This window comes from Centruroides vittatus, unplaced genomic scaffold, assembly GCF_030686945.1.
Source record: "Centruroides vittatus isolate TY-2023 unplaced genomic scaffold, ASM3068694v2 scaffold_2569, whole genome shotgun sequence".
NCBI lineage: Eukaryota > Metazoa > Arthropoda > Arachnida > Scorpiones > Buthidae > Centruroides > Centruroides vittatus.
Genome location: NW_027122690.1, coordinates 66,496 through 86,363, shown reverse-complemented (window position 1 = coordinate 86,363; position 19,868 = coordinate 66,496). Strand labels below are relative to the sequence as shown.

The 19,868-nt window shown below is 32.2% G+C and overlaps 1 protein-coding gene and 1 long non-coding RNA gene across 2 annotated transcripts in view; one reads left to right on the top strand and one right to left on the bottom strand.

Moving 5' to 3' along the window:
* Positions 1–12,516: 12,516 nt before the first annotated feature.
* Positions 12,517–12,989, top strand: LOC136987642 (uncharacterized). The gene is made up of 2 exons (XR_010882637.1): positions 12,517–12,738; positions 12,912–12,989. It is a non-coding gene; the product is annotated as an uncharacterized lncRNA (long non-coding RNA).
* A 1,862-nt stretch (positions 12,990–14,851) lies between these two features.
* The window catches only part of LOC136987650 (testis-expressed protein 2), a 52,352-nt gene continuing 47,335 nt past the window's right edge, over positions 14,852–19,868 (bottom strand). The window contains exon 9 of the mRNA XM_067285398.1: positions 14,852–16,010. Coding sequence (XP_067141499.1) covers positions 15,933–16,010 — 78 coding nt within the window. The 3' untranslated portion in view covers positions 14,852–15,932. The remainder of the gene's footprint in view (positions 16,011–19,868) is intronic.

Below are 19,868 nucleotides of genomic sequence, written 5' to 3'. Positions count from 1 at the left end.
ATGCGGACTTATATTCGAAAAGCAACACGGGGTTCTGTATCTCGGGAGTTGATGCAAAGAGCCGCAGATGCAGTTATTAAAGATGGTTAAAAAATAAAAACTGTTGCCAGAGAATTAGATATTTGTCATATGACGTTATATAGATTTGTAAAGAAGTTGAAACCTGGAGTAGAAAACACTGCAATTGGCTACAAAAAAGTAAAATTGGTCTTTACTGAAGAACAGGAAAACAAGTTAGCAGAGTATTTGTTAAATGTAAGCTTTACTGACGAAAGACAAATCTTGGATCAGTCAGGGTCATCGGGAGTTGTAAATTTGCCTGCAACTTCTGGTGTTATACAAGAACTTGGAAAGGATGTTCCTTTCTCCCCTTTTCTTTAAGTAAAAGTTATAAATGTTGAAACGTAAAAATGTTTTATTTATAATAAATTTAAGAAAAACAACTAATTATTGATAAGATATTATTGATTAGTCTTTAAATACATACTTAGTTAAATAAATTATTGTTTTTTTTACATATTACACCTTCCATAGATCTTGTAACAACTTGCCCCACCCTGTTAACAACTAGCCCCGAACCGGGGTAAGTTGTTACTTTCCGACTTTAGGTATTGTATTATTAATTATAAAAAAAACTTACAAAAAATCAACCCCAAAAACTGTATTTATAGCAAAGTTAGATATATTACTAAATTTTAATCTCTTAATACTTATGCTAGAATTATGTTTCCTTAACAAAATATAAGGTTGATTAAAAAACGGAACTTGTAGCCCCGCTCTCCCCTACATAAAAATAACAAAATATTCTTTACTTTTTAAATCTTAAAACAATCCACTTAGTGAAATAGCTCCCTACGAGTGGCTAATGAATGGAATTGGAGACGGTCCAGGTAGGTGTGTGCGTGCCAAATCCCGAGGGTGCCGATACCGGTCAATGTCAAATGCCTCTTTTGTCGCGTCACTAGTATATCTCAAAGGACGCCACAGAGCTGTTGTAGATTTTAAACGTTTCTCACCGTAGCTGTAAAAATCTAAACATGTTAAACTTAACAGATTGTCCGTCGTTCGTTTTCTAACTAATTGGTTTTAGGACCAAGTGTTCACGGAAATTTCCAAAATTTACAACTTTTCGGTCACTCGGCAAGAGATTGGTTCGGTTAAGCTTCTGTTTAAGTAAAATTTTGGCTCTTTCATCAGGGTTTTATATATGTTTCTAATTCCCTAATCGCTTAATTATTTAACTACTACTTAAGTAGAAATAAGTCGAAACCGGTTACTTTGTACTCGAATATCTGTAGTCTTGGGAAAGAAGTGGAAAGAAATTTTTTATGACAACGGATACATAAATCGTAAATTTAAGGAAAATAAATTCTAGAGCTTTTTTTGTACCACTGTGCGTCTTGTTCATTACATTTGGTTGTAAATGATGCTGCCGAAGTAACAGTTAATTTTTTAACACTGTACAAGAATTGTACACGTTTTTTCTGCATCCCCTTACAGATGGGACATACTAAATCGTAATATCACCGGTTTAACATTGAAATAAGTAAGTAATATAAGATGGGAGAGCGGAATAAACGCAAAATAAATATATCAAATATTTTAATGGATTTTTTTAAAACTTCTGTCAACTATACAGAACTATCATAAAAACATACCAGTAAACTCCTATCAGTTGGGGTCTAGTCTAGGGTGGGAAACCTTTTTTATAACACGGGCCAGAATAAATTTTACGTTTTTCCGCGGGCCGTAGTAGTTAATTGACGCCTTCTTGTGACTCGTAATTTTTTTAGTCTGCAAATATGAAATAAATAAATAAAAAGTTAATTACTACATTTATTTCACTTATCGTTTTCGAAAATTACAAAGAATTAGAAAAATAACTATTAATTAGTTATTTTTCCAATTTAATAATCTATTAAAGATCTCGCGGGCCGGATAGAAACTTTTCGCCAGCCGTAGCTGGCCCGCGGGCCGGGGGTTGCCCGCCGTTGATCTAGTCTGCTCGTGATTCACATAATCGGGCGAGGGCGGCCGAATATCTAGCAGGCAGACGGCTAACAGCCCACAACCGGTCCGGGATGTAAAATTAGAAGCTTTATGTGTGAAGCATCCACCAGCTAAACCGGGTGAGGTTGGTGCTGTAGCGCTTCGCCGCTATTAACTATATGTATATATTTATGTATTTTTTTTTGTATTTTTTTTATGTATTTTATATGTATATTCGATTGTTCTATTTTATATGTTTGTTTTTTCGTTTATGTCGCGTCGCGTATATGTTTTTGTATCGGGTTTTAGATGTAACGCACAGCCATTTTGTCGTGTACCGTACCGTCTGTTGTCCTCATTGCTGTGCCGCGGTTTTTGATTGGCTATGTGGAGGATCACGTGGGAGGAAAAGAAAAAGCTCCCGGATGGTGGGAGATAAAAACGGGTGACTTCCACGTGTCGGGGCATTCTTTTTCTTGGATCGGGGACTTGGAGCGGTGAAGAGACGAGAGAAAGGATTCGAAGCAGAGCAGCCGATCAGGAAGAGAAAAAACAAGAACCAGTGAGAAGAATCTCATTTTGTAACAACGTATCCCACGAAATACGGCGACGGTATCTACCATCTTGTAAATGTTTGTATAGTTTTTTAAGGTTTAATCGCGTATTAGTTTTAGTCTCGTGATTAATTACTGTTGTAATCATAGTGTTATTGTCATCCATATTTTTGTTAAGAACGCTGTTTGCCTGTTTAAATCAGGCGATCAATCCCCCTTTTTTGTGTGTGTAATTAATAAACCTTTGTTTGTTTATCTATACGCTTCTACCGACTATTCATTTCCACTTTCTTTCATACCCGCAAACCACGTGCTTGCGGAGTCTACAGTGCTCTGTAAACCGCATGTGCCAATGCCTATATAATCTGGCTGATTGGAGACTGACCCGGTTTCGACACTCCTTCCGCCACTGAATTCATTCGAATATACAATAGCAATCTTATCGTTTTTTTCACATGTAGTATAGAAATTTGTAAAAGATACATAATGCAGTTATAATAAAATATTACTTTTAATTAACGCAAAGTAAGTTAAAATATGAAAATTTATATTTTATAAAATACAAGGGAAGGTCATTGGAAGGTGGAATCGGCGCTTCCATCGCTTCCAATGACGGCACGCCACTATAACAATGGAAATTTAACATATTTAATAATGAAAATTTTTCGACATAGCAAACTGCCAATGATAATTCGATTACTTTTAATCAGGAAATAAAGGTTTTTAATTCGACTCTTTTTTGGCATAATTGAACGTTCTATAAAAATAATTTTACAAATGTGAAGTATCTTTTGTGGACACGAATAAAACAACTAAACTTCAGAGACATTTTAAGTATGCATATTTGAGGAAAATGTGTGGAATGACGAGGAGGAAACTAAATGAAGAATGAGGACATCATGGAAGAATGTGATGTGAAAGAAAATGTCGTTCAAAGGTGATAATATCTGCTTATGGTAATTTGGCTATGTTGGGAGGATGAATGAGGAGAAATTTCTGAATGGGTTTATTTTTACTTGGATTTATTTATTCTTTTTATGGCAACGCAACACGTGGGTAATCTGTCAAAGAGGAAGTCTTTTATGGAACACTGGCCTTGCCCATTTAGGTGTTACTAATGTGAAAAAAATCCGGAAACTCCATATGCCAGTCCATTGAAGAGGCGCGAACCCACTTGGCGAGAGTACACGTGGGAATAATGAAAGGAGAACGACTAAGGAAATCTTAGTTGTAGCAAATGTATATACATTTGAAGGGGACAAAAGATTATGAGCATGAGAGCTGCGAGAAAATGTGCTAATATGGCAGTAGGATGGCAGTAGCGAAAGAGTTAATGATAGAGAGAGATTAAAGTTGAGCCAAAAAAGTTAAGAACAGGTTAGAGAAGGGGATTAGAAGTCAGTACACTCAAACCTGTTTTTGTGCGGTCGATTTTTGTGCGATTTTTTATTTGTGCGGTTTGTTTTGTGTGATTTTTTGTGTGCGGTATATGAATTTCAATCAAATTGGTATACTGCACAAAATAATTGCACAAAACACATTGCACGTATAAAAAATCGCACAAAAAAAGACCGCACAAAAACAGGTTTGAGTGTAGATTTAAGAATAACTTAGAGGTAATTAGAGGATGATGAGGTTGACAAATAAAATAGGCAAATGTAGGATGGTAAGAGTTCAGACAGTATTATTAGATATTGACAGTGATTAGTAATGACATGGAGTCTAAAAGAAAGACATGTTACTAATGTTTTAGGTCTATATAAACTATATAAACAAAGGACAGGTGTAGTAGGCCATCAATAAATCTTCATTCATATTCTACTTTTGATGTTATATAAATTACCAAAATATGTAGATCCAATGTGAGTGTCGTAAGAAATGTAATTTCTCAAAAAATACAAAACTATTTCTCACTATACCGAATCAAGTAAAATTGTATTGCACACTTTATGTAGTTTTAATGTTGACAAACTATTTTTTAATTAATTTATTTTTATCTGGATTAAACTTCTGTGGCTATTTAAATAAATCAGAGAATGAGCTACGGTTTTCCTAATTATATTATCATACACATGTAATAAAACAAAACAGTAAAATGCAAATTTATTTACTTATTTTACCAGTACCTATTTATTGAACAGATATGTTATACTCAGAACATTATGTACAAAAACTCATTCACAATATGTTGCAATATAACAGTTTTAAACAGACCTCTATTTAAAACCTGGATAAACTAAATCGAAAATATAATTATTTCCGATTTATCCACATCCTCATCTGTAATTTCAAATTATCATGTCATTAATTTTTTTTTATAAACCAAATATACTTTTTCTGTCTTTATACGTGATATAAAATTTAAAAAATGTAATTACGAATAAGATTTCTTTTGACAGAACAGTAAAAAAAGGTTACAAAACTGCTCGAAAACGATAAAACTACCTACAACCAAATAGATAAACCAACTTCTCGTCGTAGAGCGACTTAAACGTCATCTATCGGTAACCTGACACATTAACTCTAATTGAGAACATATCTGAAGCGTGCAATGCCATAAGGTTGTAAATGCCAAAAAACAAATTTTTCAGGAGAGAGAAAAAACACTTTTTCTAATGAACAAACTTTAATCAAATGCTAGAAAAATTATTTTAACAATTTATAGTTTGGAATAAAACATTGGGTTTAATTTCAAACACCTACGAATAATAGTAAGGAAACAAAAAAAGTTTAAAAACAGGGTTAGAGCCATAACGTTGTAAATGCCAAAATTGTGCAAGTGCATAAAGTTGTAAATGCCAAAAACGATTGCAGTCATAAAATTAATGTTTCTACAGCTGAAAAACAGTTTTGAATACCAAAAACTTATATTTAAATTATTAAACACAATTTACAAATTCAATATCAATTTTAACATTAAAAACTGACAATAATCTATTAATGACTTGAACTGGGCTGTAATCTTTATCAATAAGGTATTAATTTAGTGTAATAAAAGTTAAAACGTATTTAAAAACTTCAAATTTGAAAGAATAATGGAAGTCCAAATATCATTTTGAAATATCAAATAATAAAGTGACAGGTTAACTATTAATAAACTGGCATTTAGTTATCCGGTTCTGCTAGCATCTCCTTGAAATAGGTTTGTGCTATTGGATTTAAAAATGGTATCATTTTACCAATGTCAGGTTTCTTCTTTTGAGGAATCCCAAAATGGGAGCGAGCAAGAGGAAGTGGAAGATTTTTGAAATCATCAATGCTAACTCCATCTTTCAGCACATTAAGCCCAGTGCACCATCTTGCTGCTTTACCTCCATCTTTAGCAATCATAACTTTACCAAAGTTATTTGATGAGAGTCTAATTTGGGATGCTGTTGAGATTCCCAGGTCTTTTGTATTCAAAAATGCGTGGGCAATCGATTTAAAGTCATGAAATTTCTCAAATACGATGCACGTAAAAGGGTTTTTGGTCCCTGCACTTATAATGATGTCCACAAGATCCTTTAGTGTGTAGGCTTTGCATTTTTTCCTCCGTTTTTCAATTAGAGCAAAGTCTCGATCACAGCTGAGAAATGTGTGACCCTTTACAGGGTATTTATGTGTTATTTCTGAAAATACATTATTGGCCAATAACACCAGATACATGGCTATCACGTATTGATTTTTGTTTTGACCAACACAATTGTCTGTCCACAAAGTCAGCTTCTTTCGGTCACCAATAGCAGCCTCAGTAGTAATATAATGGTATATACAGGATGATATTTCCAAAGACCCTCTTCCTCCAAAATTCTCACTCCACAAACACATGCATCCTTTCTCTTTAATTGAATCGTGAATTCCAAGGTTGTAGCATGCCAATTGTTGAGCATAATACATTTCAGTGTGTGTTAATTGTGGTATATACATTTGCTGCTGCAAGTCAAAAGATATAACATACGAATCTGAGGTTTTAGCATTTTTTGTGTCATCAGACATGTCTTTTGTGGTTACTTCAGCTCTGTAATGATGTAATTCCAGTTCTGTTTTTGCTGATGCATCACCAGCTTTTATTCGTACATCAAGGCGGTCACAAGTTGAGCAAGTGTCCATGCGAGGTCTTTGAAAAGACAGATTGAATTTGGTCAGGAAAATTTCATTGTACCATTGTCGAGTAACTGGGGCTTTGCTCCCAGCATACTGTTGACAATATTTCTCAAGGAAGGCTCTATACATTCTGCTAACATTGAGATCAGGTGATAAGTACATTTTATCTGTACTTTTGGCTCGAGCATAATGACTTTCTTCACTTGGAAAACTCTTAATGTGCTCAATTATTTTTTCCGTCCACAACTGCTTTTCAGTACATTTTCGTTGGCCTCCTCTTTGATCAGTAGCATCCATTTTTCCTTCCAAAATCTTTTCTCTAATCAACTGAATTCTTCTTGCAGTAACCCCGAATGTATTACACAAAGTCTTAAGACAAACTCTTATTTCACTTCCACCGGGAAGAAGCAAATGATAACTGAAAGAGTGTTGCCTTCTACTTCCAGAAGGATGGTGGTACTTCCCATATCGTCTCCTTTTTATCATCTGGGGATGAACAAGTCTTTGAAGATAACTCTGTTGCTTATTGTAGTCAGCCAGTTCATAAAATTGTTGGAAGAGTTCCTGACGGTAAGCCAACGTTACGTTTTTGCAAGCGAAGGAACACTTGCATGTCACCTGTAACGTAAACAAAAAGTTTGACAAACTTGTTGGAAACAGTCATATACAAGTTGTTCACCCATGCATAGACACAATAACTATCCATATCTTGCAAATCTCAAATCTACGTCTATATTTTTGAAGTATTAAGTCTTTTACTTACCCCTGTTGGTGGATCCTTTCTCGGATTAACTTTCTGTGCTTTGGGAGAAATGTACTCTAAGCCACTATTTTTTTGTTTCTTTCGAATGTTCTTCTTCCATTTTTCTGCACATTTCTTTCTTCTTTTAGGTATTTCATACTTTAAGGAATTCATTTCACTCGTACAAAACTCAATGCGTTACAAATTGGAATAACAAAATGATGTAAAAATAAACCGTAACATTTTACGGCCCAAAAGTCACGTGGCTTGCGCTTTGGCGCTTAAAACGTTATGGCTTGCACATAACGTCATCTTCAAAATATAGCCACTTAGAGCGCCACAATATTTTTTTGTAGGAAAAAACATTGCATTTAAAATTCATTTCTTCAATAAAACGAATTTTGAGAAAAATGGCATTTACAACCTTATGGCATTGCACGCTTCATCTATTATATATCGTCACCGAAATGTTTTGAAAAGTATATAAATCTTCATTAAAACATAACTTTTATCTATAAAAATAAATTTGTCTATCGTAAAGTTCCAAATTTCTGTAAAATTTAAATACAGGAAGTGGACATTTTAAACGATTTGATGTAGTAATCTCGTTCTGTTATTAGGACAATCGAACGGCTAAAACTTTTAATTTTAAGCTAATCTTATTTTTAATAATATTAAACAAAAAGAATACAACGAAAATTAAGTAATCAAAATTGTTAATGTTACTCTAGGTATACAAAATGGCGGCTCGTCTCTGACTCCAGCATACAGAAGCGAGGAAACAGTGGGGGCGCACGTTTTTTAAACCTAACCTATTCTGATAAATTATCATAATTATTAGCAACTAAATTATTAGAATAGGTTAGGTTTAGAAAACGTGCGTCACCACTGTTTCCTCGCTTCTGTACGCTGGAGTCAGAGACGAGCCGCCATTTTGTATACCTAGGGTAACATTAACCGATAAATAAGTTGATTTAAATGAATAGCACTGAATGAAGCGTGATATTTATCAAGCACGAAATCAATAGCCGAAATCATACGCTTATAAACAAACCTATTATTTATTATAAAGCGTCACTAGTTATTAATAAATAGTAATAAACAACTTAAAAACCGTTCCGTGATAGATCGCGTTATGATTATGTGGTCCGGGGCTTTTATTTAATATATTTAAAATAATGAGGAGCAAATTAATTAAAAAAATAAAAATAAAAATAGGAAAATGGCGCTTAAATTGATCGTCCAACGGAAGCCAGTAACAAATATGTTTTACTTTAATTAAACGGCCCGGGATTTTTAATGGCATTCCATAAAAACCTCTTAACACAAGTTTTTCTCGTGTCTTTACTTTTGCTTACACACAAGGTCGTGCACACGGAAAATTTTGGTCCATTTAGAAAAAAAAATTAAATAAAAAATGTCTATAACATTGTAAAAATTAATAAACTACGTTATTAAAAAACAATGTGTTTTTAAACCCTACTCCATTCCCTCTTTTAAAAATCCCGTGCACGGGCCTACTGGAAATACACACGATCCCCTTTCCCTTTATCTCCTCACCCCTTCGACCTTTAACCACCAAAATTTAATAATATCGATTTCCCTAATAAACAAACCTCCCTGAAAAATTTCAGAAATTTTCCATAAAAAGCACAGGAATTATTAAGCTTCGAAGAGGGCGAACTCAATTCTATAACCCACATAAAAGGCTTTGCTGACCTTTCGCCTCAAATATGATCAAAATTAATACATCTTGTCTTAATTGTTGTTTACCAAATGGCCACTCTTCTTTAATAAATGTTTAGTATAAATATATTTTATTTACATTAGTGTATACATAGTATAATTCGAACGATATTGTTCGGATTAGCGGAGTTACATTAAACGGAAAGTCAAAAAAGGACTACAAACACGTATACAGTAAACCCCCCTCTAACTCGGACTAATAGGGGGTGAAGGCTGTCAGAGTTAACGGTGGGTGGGGGGGGGAGTTTTCTCCTGTGACGTGGAACAGGAGATGGTTATGCAGTAATTTGTTACGGTACGATACAGAATCTTTATCTAGTAAGTTATACCGATAAATTCTCGCCAATTGGAACAAAATTGGTTCGGATTGGCGAGAGAAAGCTTTAATTAATTAATCTACAGCACTAAATACTGATCCTAGACTGTAAATTTAAATGCCGGATGCTTATGGTTTAAACGAAGACAGGGTTTATATTAAATATCAATAGTCTATAACCATCGATGATACAAGGGAAAGACCTCTGTTATATATAACAGTTTTCCCGGCTGTTATATGTAACAGAGGAAAAGTATGGCGATCGGTCAAAAAAAGAACCCTCCCCAAGATTTTTCGGACTCGGAGATATTGAAACGTCAAAAAATGCAAAAAATTAGGAGTGTTTTTTGTATGTATTAATAATGTTAGTGTGTCTGGGGACAAGATTTTTTTCACTCACTTTGAAGCTTAATAAGTCCTGCGCCTTTTGTCGAAAATGTCTGAAATTTTGCAGGGAGGTTTGTGTTTTAAGGGAAAATATTTCTAGAAATTTTCAGGAAAATCGGATTATTAGTTCGGAAGATATGACCAAACGCCCCAAATATCTCCCAGACCAATGTGAAGACTTAAAAGGTGACGGTAGAGATTATTAGAGATGAAAACAAAAAAGAATGCAGGGAAAGTGTCTTTTTCTTTTCTTCTAGCTATAATTTGACAGTTTTTAAAATATAAACCTTTAGATTTGTCTATAAAATTGTCATTTTTCTTCAAATGAGTCAGGTTTTATATCCTTACATAAGAAATGGACATAAGAATTACCTTTCATTAGACCCAACAATACAGGTAAATAATACTTTTTATGTTTAAATTAAACGTTATATATTTTAATGTTTCGTGTCCAGAAAACTTTTATGGTTTCGCCAATGGATTTATATTAGAATAATCGAGTTAATTACTTCCCGTATAGTCTATTATTAAGGCCCTTCATCGCAGTTAAATAACACTACCAAAAAGATTTCTTACGTAATTAGAGTTTTCATTTATTTATTTATAAAGAAATAAAAATTTGGATATTTTCTCATCTAATGGACGTTTATTTTACTTCTTTAAATTTGTAATTTCGAGGAAAATGATAGACTACGCTCGGGTCTATTGTTAACGCTTTAATGGGATGGCACGATTTCGTGAATAGGTAAGTAACTACGTCAATAAAAAGCTGATGGAAGTAATTAAAAATTAAATAACCAAATTTTTCATGGTCAAATTCGACATTATTGTTGCGAATTTCACATATTGGGGGCCATTCTTAGTTATTAAAATCAATTTAGGCTATAACATTGATTTCTTTTTAGTATAGAATAAAGTGAAAGTAAATGATCCAACTATAAGACTCATAACAGGAAACAAAGCATTGCTGGGGTCCTTCTCACTTGCAAACCGATCATCATCGGGTAACTTTATACATTAATTATACACTATAAAAGAAATCGTGATAAAGCAGTAAGCATTTGAATACAATTCTTACCTTACGACGTTTGTATTAAATCATTATTATAGTTATAAGAAGTTTTATTGGGGACGTTAGTAAAGAGAGATCAATTGTAAATTAGCACGTTTCGATCGATCATTTTATTATAATTTAAACGAAGAATTTCATTCGTTATTTAAGGGCATCAATCGATTTCCGTTGTCTGTCTTACAAAGTAGGTAATTGGCCAGATTTCCTTTCGATTTAGAATGACTAAGCTTCCTGTTCTGATTCAATTTGATTAAGAGCAGACTTTTCTGTCCAGACGTATTGTCCATTATCGAGACACGACCCATTCTTCGTACATGTGGCCTAATCTGCCGATAACAATAGTTGAATGGGACTTATTTACATAGAATTCACACATATATAATGATTTCATTCTGGACACTGATTTACTCCAATATTTAATTAAATGAGAAGATTCGACGACTGCCAGCGAGTTTACACGAAAATCTATATACAATTTAAATGGTTGGTAGAATTTATCAGTTAATTTTTGCCCCCAAAATATACATAGATAAAATTTTTATGTAAAATCGCCTATTATTACGGTTTAAAATCATCTCGGTACCGTATGATGATGGATAAAAATGCCGAGGAAATAAAATATAAAGTCCTAAACGAATGGAAGATGCCGATAGGTTAATTTTAATTAAAATAGTTTACGTAATCATTAACAATAACGAATTCTGAATAGTCGGTCGGTTGTAATACGAGATTCTTTATCCATTATAATCCATTGTAGTAGAAATAGATCATTCTTTAGTGTTCAATTGAAACGATTGTTCAATTTACTTAGAAGAATGCTACGCATTTTTCTCTGCAACCACCGGAATATATTTTAAATGTTCCAACATTTATAAAAGAATATAACTTATAGCAATTTTTAATATATTTACAGTATATAATAACGATTCAAACCAGAAAATTATGTACAGAGAAGACTGAAAATAGAACAAAGTAAGGAATGCAAATTAGACTTCTGGAGAGATTTTTAACTTATATTATTATTAATTAAACGGAAAATTAAGTGATAAAGTATTAATTTATCTCCCGGTTGCTAAATTTCGCATTATTTTGTACGAATATACGGCTATATTTTAATATTCGAAGTATGTAAATTGATATTGTAGTAAGTAAAATTATTCTATGACGACTAATTTATTAAATAAAATATTAGTATGTATATATAATTATGTAAGTTTTTATAGAAATTAGATCGTATTCCTAACTTGTCTTTTCTATACAGAATGGTCAACAGTTCTGCTGTTTGCCACTGTCCGAGTTTATCTGAATAGATTCTTAGTCACGCGGGATTGTGTTTATTAAAGTTAAAAACATCACGAATTTACGATTTTTTTAAAAAATAGTATAAATTTAGATACAGAAATATATTATATTTTTTCTTTTTTTGATCGGCATTAAACGTAAGTTTTGCCGATTAAATCGGAATAACGCACGGAATAATACACGTTTAACAACGTTTTCTGGTTACGTAGCGCCGTTTTTGTTTACGTATTTTCTGGGAATAATTGTTATTTTTGTTGATGACATAGTTGATGTTTCTGTCGAATAAATGACATCATTCAGTCCCCTCGATTCCAATTAGGTCAGAGGTCGCAGACGATCAACCTTGACATCGGCCATATTGTTCGTGGTTGAAACAGACGTATACTAATCCGGCCAATGGCACAATAGAATCAATCCGAATTCAACCAATAGCTACAATGCTGTGACAAAACTTCTAAACTCAAGAAAGAGAAAACGATATTTTCTCTTTCGATTCTGTTGCTTTCGGGTCGATATTTTTCCTTTCCATAGGCGAAATGAATCTAAGGTGAGTTAAGCTTTATTCGAACTTAATTCCGTCGTAATTACTATATATAACATTTACTCCGATTGGTTGGAAAAAAATCGAACTAATTTAAACCGAGTAAACACTAAAGTCTTTTATATATAAGAAATATGTATCTATTTTTTCTTACAGTTTTATATTATATTTTTAAATAGATCCCTCTTATTTATCGTGCTATTGTTGGGATTTTTTTTGTTCCTCGTCCGGACTGAATGCAAGGAAGAGGATAAGAAGGTCGATCCAAAAGTATTGAAAAATTCTCCCATTCATTTGGTTCAAACACTTTTTGGTTTTCCCTTTCGAGGGCAAGCTGCCGGTCCTCTGTTCTCCTTAGTTTCACCCTTTCACAGATTGCCCTTTTCGTTTTACAACAAAACAGCTTCGACTACTGCTTCCACGACCAGTGTAAAGCCGACCGAAATATACACTAGCAGCAGTAGCAGCAGCACAACAACGACGACGACGACGACGACAACAAAACCTCCACCACCTTCCGACGTTCCTCAATTGTTGTCGAAATCATCCGACAGTCGACCCAACTCGGCCGAAACCTCCAAGACAATTTACATCCCACTCAAATTTGTATCCAATGCTAAACCGTACAGAATCGTAGTACAGGACCCACAGACTATCGAGTGAAGTTCTTTGCAATATATTATTACAACTGATATGTTTATTCGTTTATTTAGTCGATGTAATTATATTTTACAATAAACAGGAGATAATGTAAGCACGTCGAACTCGATTCTCGAAAAGTATAATTTGCTCTAAACATCAACAAGATCTTTGTTTTGACGAAACTTACAAGATTTAATGGCAATCAAAGGTCGAAATTTAAATTCGATGAAATGTAATGTACATAGATTTTTAAATAATGCCACAATTACCGTACCGAAATTAACATTGTATTAAAAGATAATCTAATAAAATATTTTAACGATCGAATGTAACGAATTTATTTTAATTATGGATTAAGCCACTATCGAGAGAGATTTTAACATTACAATCAATCGACTTTGTTCTAGGAAAAAGGTATTTAAATGGGAGTTTTTCCTGTAAGTGGGGGGGGGAACTAATTATTGCTTCTCGACCTCGTTTTTTCACCGTTTTTAATTAATTTTTTAAGTCATTTCTCCGTTCGTTATTATTTGTAATCAATTAAATATTAAAAAGTATATATAAATTACGTTAAAAGAGTGAAGTTTTTCTCGGTAACTTCGGTATAAATACGCGATTCGACTGTTAGAGAAAATATATTGTAACGTTAAACATAGTTAGTTACAAAGGATTAAAAGCTAGTGGCTTTCTTTCTTCGGTAACACGTCACACGAGGAACAGTTGGGATTTATGTATATTTTATTAAAGGAAATGCTCTTTGAAGAACAAGTAACACAAACCTAATTAAGATTAGTTATTGTTAAAACAGTAACATTTTAAGATATTATGGAAAATGTTGGTAAAATGAAGCAATTTACGATGCAAGAACTATCTAAGATAAAGATGTCTTTAGCGGTTTTCAGCCTTTTCGTAATAAAATACATCGAGATTTTATTAATATTTTGTTTATTTTTAATAAGATTTTCTTGATAAATATATTGACATTTTACTGTTAAAAAAAGTAGACAAAATGTACATTAATTTAAACACTTTAAAGAAATCTTACAGCTTATATTAATTAGTTTCTATAATTAGATCTTAATAATGTATATAAAAAATGATCTCAGATTAAAGCAAAATCTTCTCTTTATTAAAGTTAAGTACGCTCTTTTCTGAAGCAACTATGCATATTTACAGATTTCTGGGGAATCCATAATCATTATTCACTTCTAAATATTTATTCATCTCTTCCCAAATATTTGAGTATTTAAGACACTAATAGTTTCCAGGTTAAGAGCAGCTTGAAGATCAAATACAATAATGGCAATTTACATATTAGAAAAAGAAAAAGAAATTGGAATTTTATTGAAATAAAATTAAAAACAGATTTATCATCATCAAATGTAGAATTATAAATCAAGATAAGCGAATTTAATATCGAAAAATCTTGAATATTTAAAGTCGAATGTTTTCATTGGTAAGCATAAAAATACACAAATGAGCAACCAACATTTTATTTTTATTATAATCAACTTGTCATGGAAAATAACTATTTTTCTGCATCAGTTATTCATTATGACAATATTTCTTAATGCCATTTATATATATATTATATCAACAAACAATATATTTTATTATACTATCTTAAAGTTAAGGCTTTTTACAATTATCTATTATAAATTCTCTTTAGTTTGAACATTTAAAATGATTTTCCTTAAATCCATGTTAAACATTCACATTTTTAAATGAATTATTGGATGGTATTTTTAAGATTTTCGTATGTACAACACACATCAAAATATAAATATTTCTGATTCCTCTTCTCAGAAATCTAATCATTGTGGAATTTTTTTAAAAAAAATTGCACTTTAATACTAGGAAAAAGTGAAAATCTTTCTAATAACTATTGGTTATTTTATTAATTAAGAACTTATTAACACTGTTAAAGAAGGAAGAAAAGAATTACATCTTAAAATTAATGAGATCAAATGACTTCTTTGGTATTTTAAATTAATGCTGCGGAATAAATAATCCTATTAAATACATTTCCTTTTATTTAACAATATAAATTTTTGTAAATATATATATAATGTATGTATGTATATATATATATTCAAAACATAACAACATACTCCACATATTTGCACAACGTATCACAATTATAAAATTCAAATTAATTTCTCGTCGTTTCGATAGAATACGAGCGAATCCCCGCGAGAAAACAAGTTTCGATTGTATTCTGCCGGAACCTCGATCCAAACGAAATCATTTAATAATTACAATGACCAGAATTTACTCCCAAAATAATAATAATTAAAAACAGATTTGAAGATCACAATAAAGGAAGCCCATGCCACATGTTACGTAACACGAACGATTTTTATCACAACCCTGAATTTCGGAATTTATTAATACCATATTCTGTTTTGTATCAATTTAGAAATAATCGCATCTCTAATTAAGAAACGAGCTCCTTTTAATTTTTTCTTCTTATTTCTCTTTTTTTTAGACAAAAAAATATTTATATAAAAAAGTTCACGCAAAAACTGGCAGGCAATTTTCGTTATTTTCGAAGGAATTCAGGATTTTGAAGATGGTAAATTGGCATTCATAATAGGTATAATTAAATCATCCATGTTAGGCATCACAAGAATTTTCTGAAATACATAGAAATTAATTATTTTTTTTCTAAATAAATAAAGAAATTGCTATATAGTTTGTATTATATTATTATAAATATTTAGTAGATATTAGATTAACTATAATAAAAAACCTAAGTTAATTTTAAAATTATATTTACTAGTAAGTTGAGTGAAATTTAAATTACCATGCATTATCCACACATGTATAAACTAAGCACAGTATTTTCTTTTGAAATTCTTTTGAGGCATCTCACAAGTCAATCATCGTTTGAGTGTCAATATATTTAAAATTGAAAATAAAACTTACTTTGAATAAATTCAAAAATGATTTGTATTATTATTAAAAAATTACTCCTTGCTATCTGAGATAAATGCAAAAAATATGCTGCCGGAAATGGAAATCCCAATATCGAGGAGGAATTATACCAGGCGAACAAAAATCACATAGAATATTCATCTACGTGATTTATTACGTTGATAGGAATTGAGAGTATAGCTCTCAAAATGCACTCGGCAGCACCGCACGAAAGTCGAATGTCGTCGTCTCGATATCCGCTGCGGTTACCGCCGTGTTGAATGCAGGCATCCACGTGTGTATGCATCCGATTTTAAAAGCGTTGACTGTCATTTGAACTTACAGGTGCTTATCGATAGTTATTGCTGGTTGGAATCTTGATCCAGATTCGTGTTCTATTGGTGAAAAATCTGGTGATCTTTCCAGCTAGGGTAATATGTTGCTATCTCAAAGAGCATGTTTGGTTGCAACTGCAGTATAGGAACAGACATTGTTTTGTTGAAATACACCTACCTCAATATTGTTCATGAATGGTAGAACAACAGGTTCAATCACCATTATGATGTAAACATTTGCTGTCATGATGTTTGGGATAACCACTGGGAGTCCTGTTGTCATACAGAATCCGTCCCTAGATCATAATGCCTAGGGTCAGACTGGAATATTGATGATGGATGCTCCTTGCAAACAGACATTCTTCAGGTTTCTTCCTGATCCATGTTAGTAGTACTGGTACCAAGGCAAAAGTGGCTCTCATCTGAATATCACAGAATTCCATTCTGCCCTCCAATAGGTTCTTGTGCAACACCACTGAAGATGTATCTGGCAGCGAACAGAAGTGTGCTGCAACCATGTCCCAGGGTGCCTGGATGCAAAGTTGTTAATCCCTTGTTTATGGAATATACTACTTAAATTTTAAGAACTTATTTAAAAGTTTAAATAATTTTTTTATGAATTGTATAAATTAACTCTTAACTAGAGCAGAGGCCCATGGAAAGTGGTCTCTGCTGTAGTTAAAAGTTAATTTGCTGCTTGAGTTTTTACTGCAGATGACCTCAGATCCATCTGTGGCATCCTGCATATGTGCTTATCTTCTCTATTTCTAGTGGCCTGGGAGTATCTGGAACCTGGTCTTCTGGTAGTTATACCCTCCTTGGACCACTGCTGCTAACAGTTGTACATGGTGGATATGTCTCGACCCATTTTTTTTCCATGATCTCACAAAATGAAAATCATTTCTTGTGACCTACCTCATAGCCTTGTTCACGTTGGGTTAATTGCTGATATGCAGTTCATTGTTGCCTTTGAAAACATCTAATATGCATTTGCTGTGGCACTGTACGAGCATCCTATGAGTTCTGCTATTGAAACTAGTATAAATGTAATAAACCGTACAGATAAATAGTTATATAATTTTTTAATTATTTGTCATAATTTTTAATAATAATTTTTTTCCACCTAGTATAACACTGTTGGAATTCCATTTCCAATATCACGACATCATAGTTTTAATTAAAAGTTAAACTGTAACAAAAATCTCAGATTTGAAAATATGCCTGATAATTTTTGCTTGATATTTATCATCTAATTTTATCTAACAGAATTATAATATCTGACGGCACCTTTCAAACTGTTTTAAACTACACGTCTACAAGTTTTTGTTTGAAGATTTTATGATTCTGTAATAATTACCAGCTATGTTGTGTCAAGATATATTAAGCAGTTATAAAAGTTAGAGATTGAACATATAATTATTTAGAGCGTTTTGAAAAATTGTCTTAATATAAAACCTTTTTGTAATCAATTTAAATTTCTCACTTTTCACATCTTAATTACAAGAATGAATCAAAAGGTAAAATGAATTTATCAGGAGAGGCACTAATTCAGTAATTTTGTTTAGTTAGTGCTGTCATTGTTTGCAAATCTGCTTTAAAGATGGGAACGCCACCTTTAAAAAAACTTGTTCAGTTACATCACTGAAACAGTGAACTGTAATACCATTTTTTTTATGTGATCAGAAGGCATTAAAACATATGAATAGATTATTTTAATACAAATATTTTAAGACACAATAATAAAAGTCCACATTGATGAAATTGTCCTTTAAAATATTTGTATTAAAATATAATTATTTCTGTAATTTTTCAAATAGATTGCTGAAGTCACAAGGTTAGCGTAATCATAAATTCACAAATACTAATGTTTCCAGCCTCTCTGAGACTGTCTTCAAGCATCGTTATAAAAATTGCTTAAGATTGCTAAAGTCATAAGGTTACTGTGATCTATTTAGTTGTCGTGTTCAATTTAAAAACTGAATAAATTTATATAAAATGTGAGTCTGTCATTAAAAATCATGTTCTAAATGATAAGAGTATTGAATGGGGTGTTTATTCCCACATGAAAACAAAGTTCAAATCCCCATGCTTCTTGGGAAGTGATGCTCATCTTTGTTTAGGACTGTAATTGTCCAAATACTGGAATTGAAGATCAAAGAATCAAAGGGTTAATTTGATGACTAATCCACAAGATACATGTAGTAGGCTATACAGAGTAAGTGCACATGTTTATATACATGTTTTCGAGTTTGTTTCATTGTAATACATTCAATATTTACTGACAAACATGAGACTTCACAAACACCTAGAGACAACTCTTGACAAGGCTAGAAAACTTTTTCCATGCGGTTTTAGTACGTATTATGTAGATTTAACCTACGAGTAGAATTTCCTAGCATAAACACAAAGGTGCCATCTAGTCATCATTCATACTTACTATCTCCTGAGTTGTTGGAGTTATTCAACACCATGGAATCAAAAAACAAAAATACTGTATAGTTTATTAAGAAATACAAATTAGAAAAAGATATATATATATATATATATTTTATATATCTATATATATATATAAATATATATATATATATATATATATAATTTTTTTTGTAAATTTTACATTTTTGAGGCAGTGTGTCAGCAAAGCCTCTTATGTGGCTTATAGAATTGTGTGTTTTCATAATTTCATTGGTCAATTTGATTAAACTTTGTCAACATACATAATATGAGGTGAAGAAATTAAAAATGTAATAAAAATTAATGTTTATGATTTTGAGAAAGAAATTTGTTAGCATAAGCATGCACGACTTTTTAAAATTCTTTTTTTACACAGCAGCAGTGATTGTCAGAAATGGTCTCCCCAATCATTGACTTGCTAGAGCTTTGACCCAATTCTTAACTCAATTCTTTTTAAACTAGGCACAGTTCATTTTCTATCTGTGTTCAAACAGAAAATTAACTATTAACTAGTTCACTCTGGGAGTAAAGGGAACCACTAGTAAACTTAGTCACCAAAGGGTTAAGAAAAACTATTGATAATAGTACTGAATAGTATCATCAGTGGAATAATTGAAACAGAGCTGATGCTAATTTGAAACAGGTGCAAAAATTTGCTCTCCAAGACAGTTCTTGTGCACCATGACAACACATCCATCTTTTGCTGCAGCATTATGTTGAAATAATAAGGTAGCTGTAATTTATTTTTCCTACCACTCTCAAAGTCTGAACTTTGGTCTGTTGAACTAT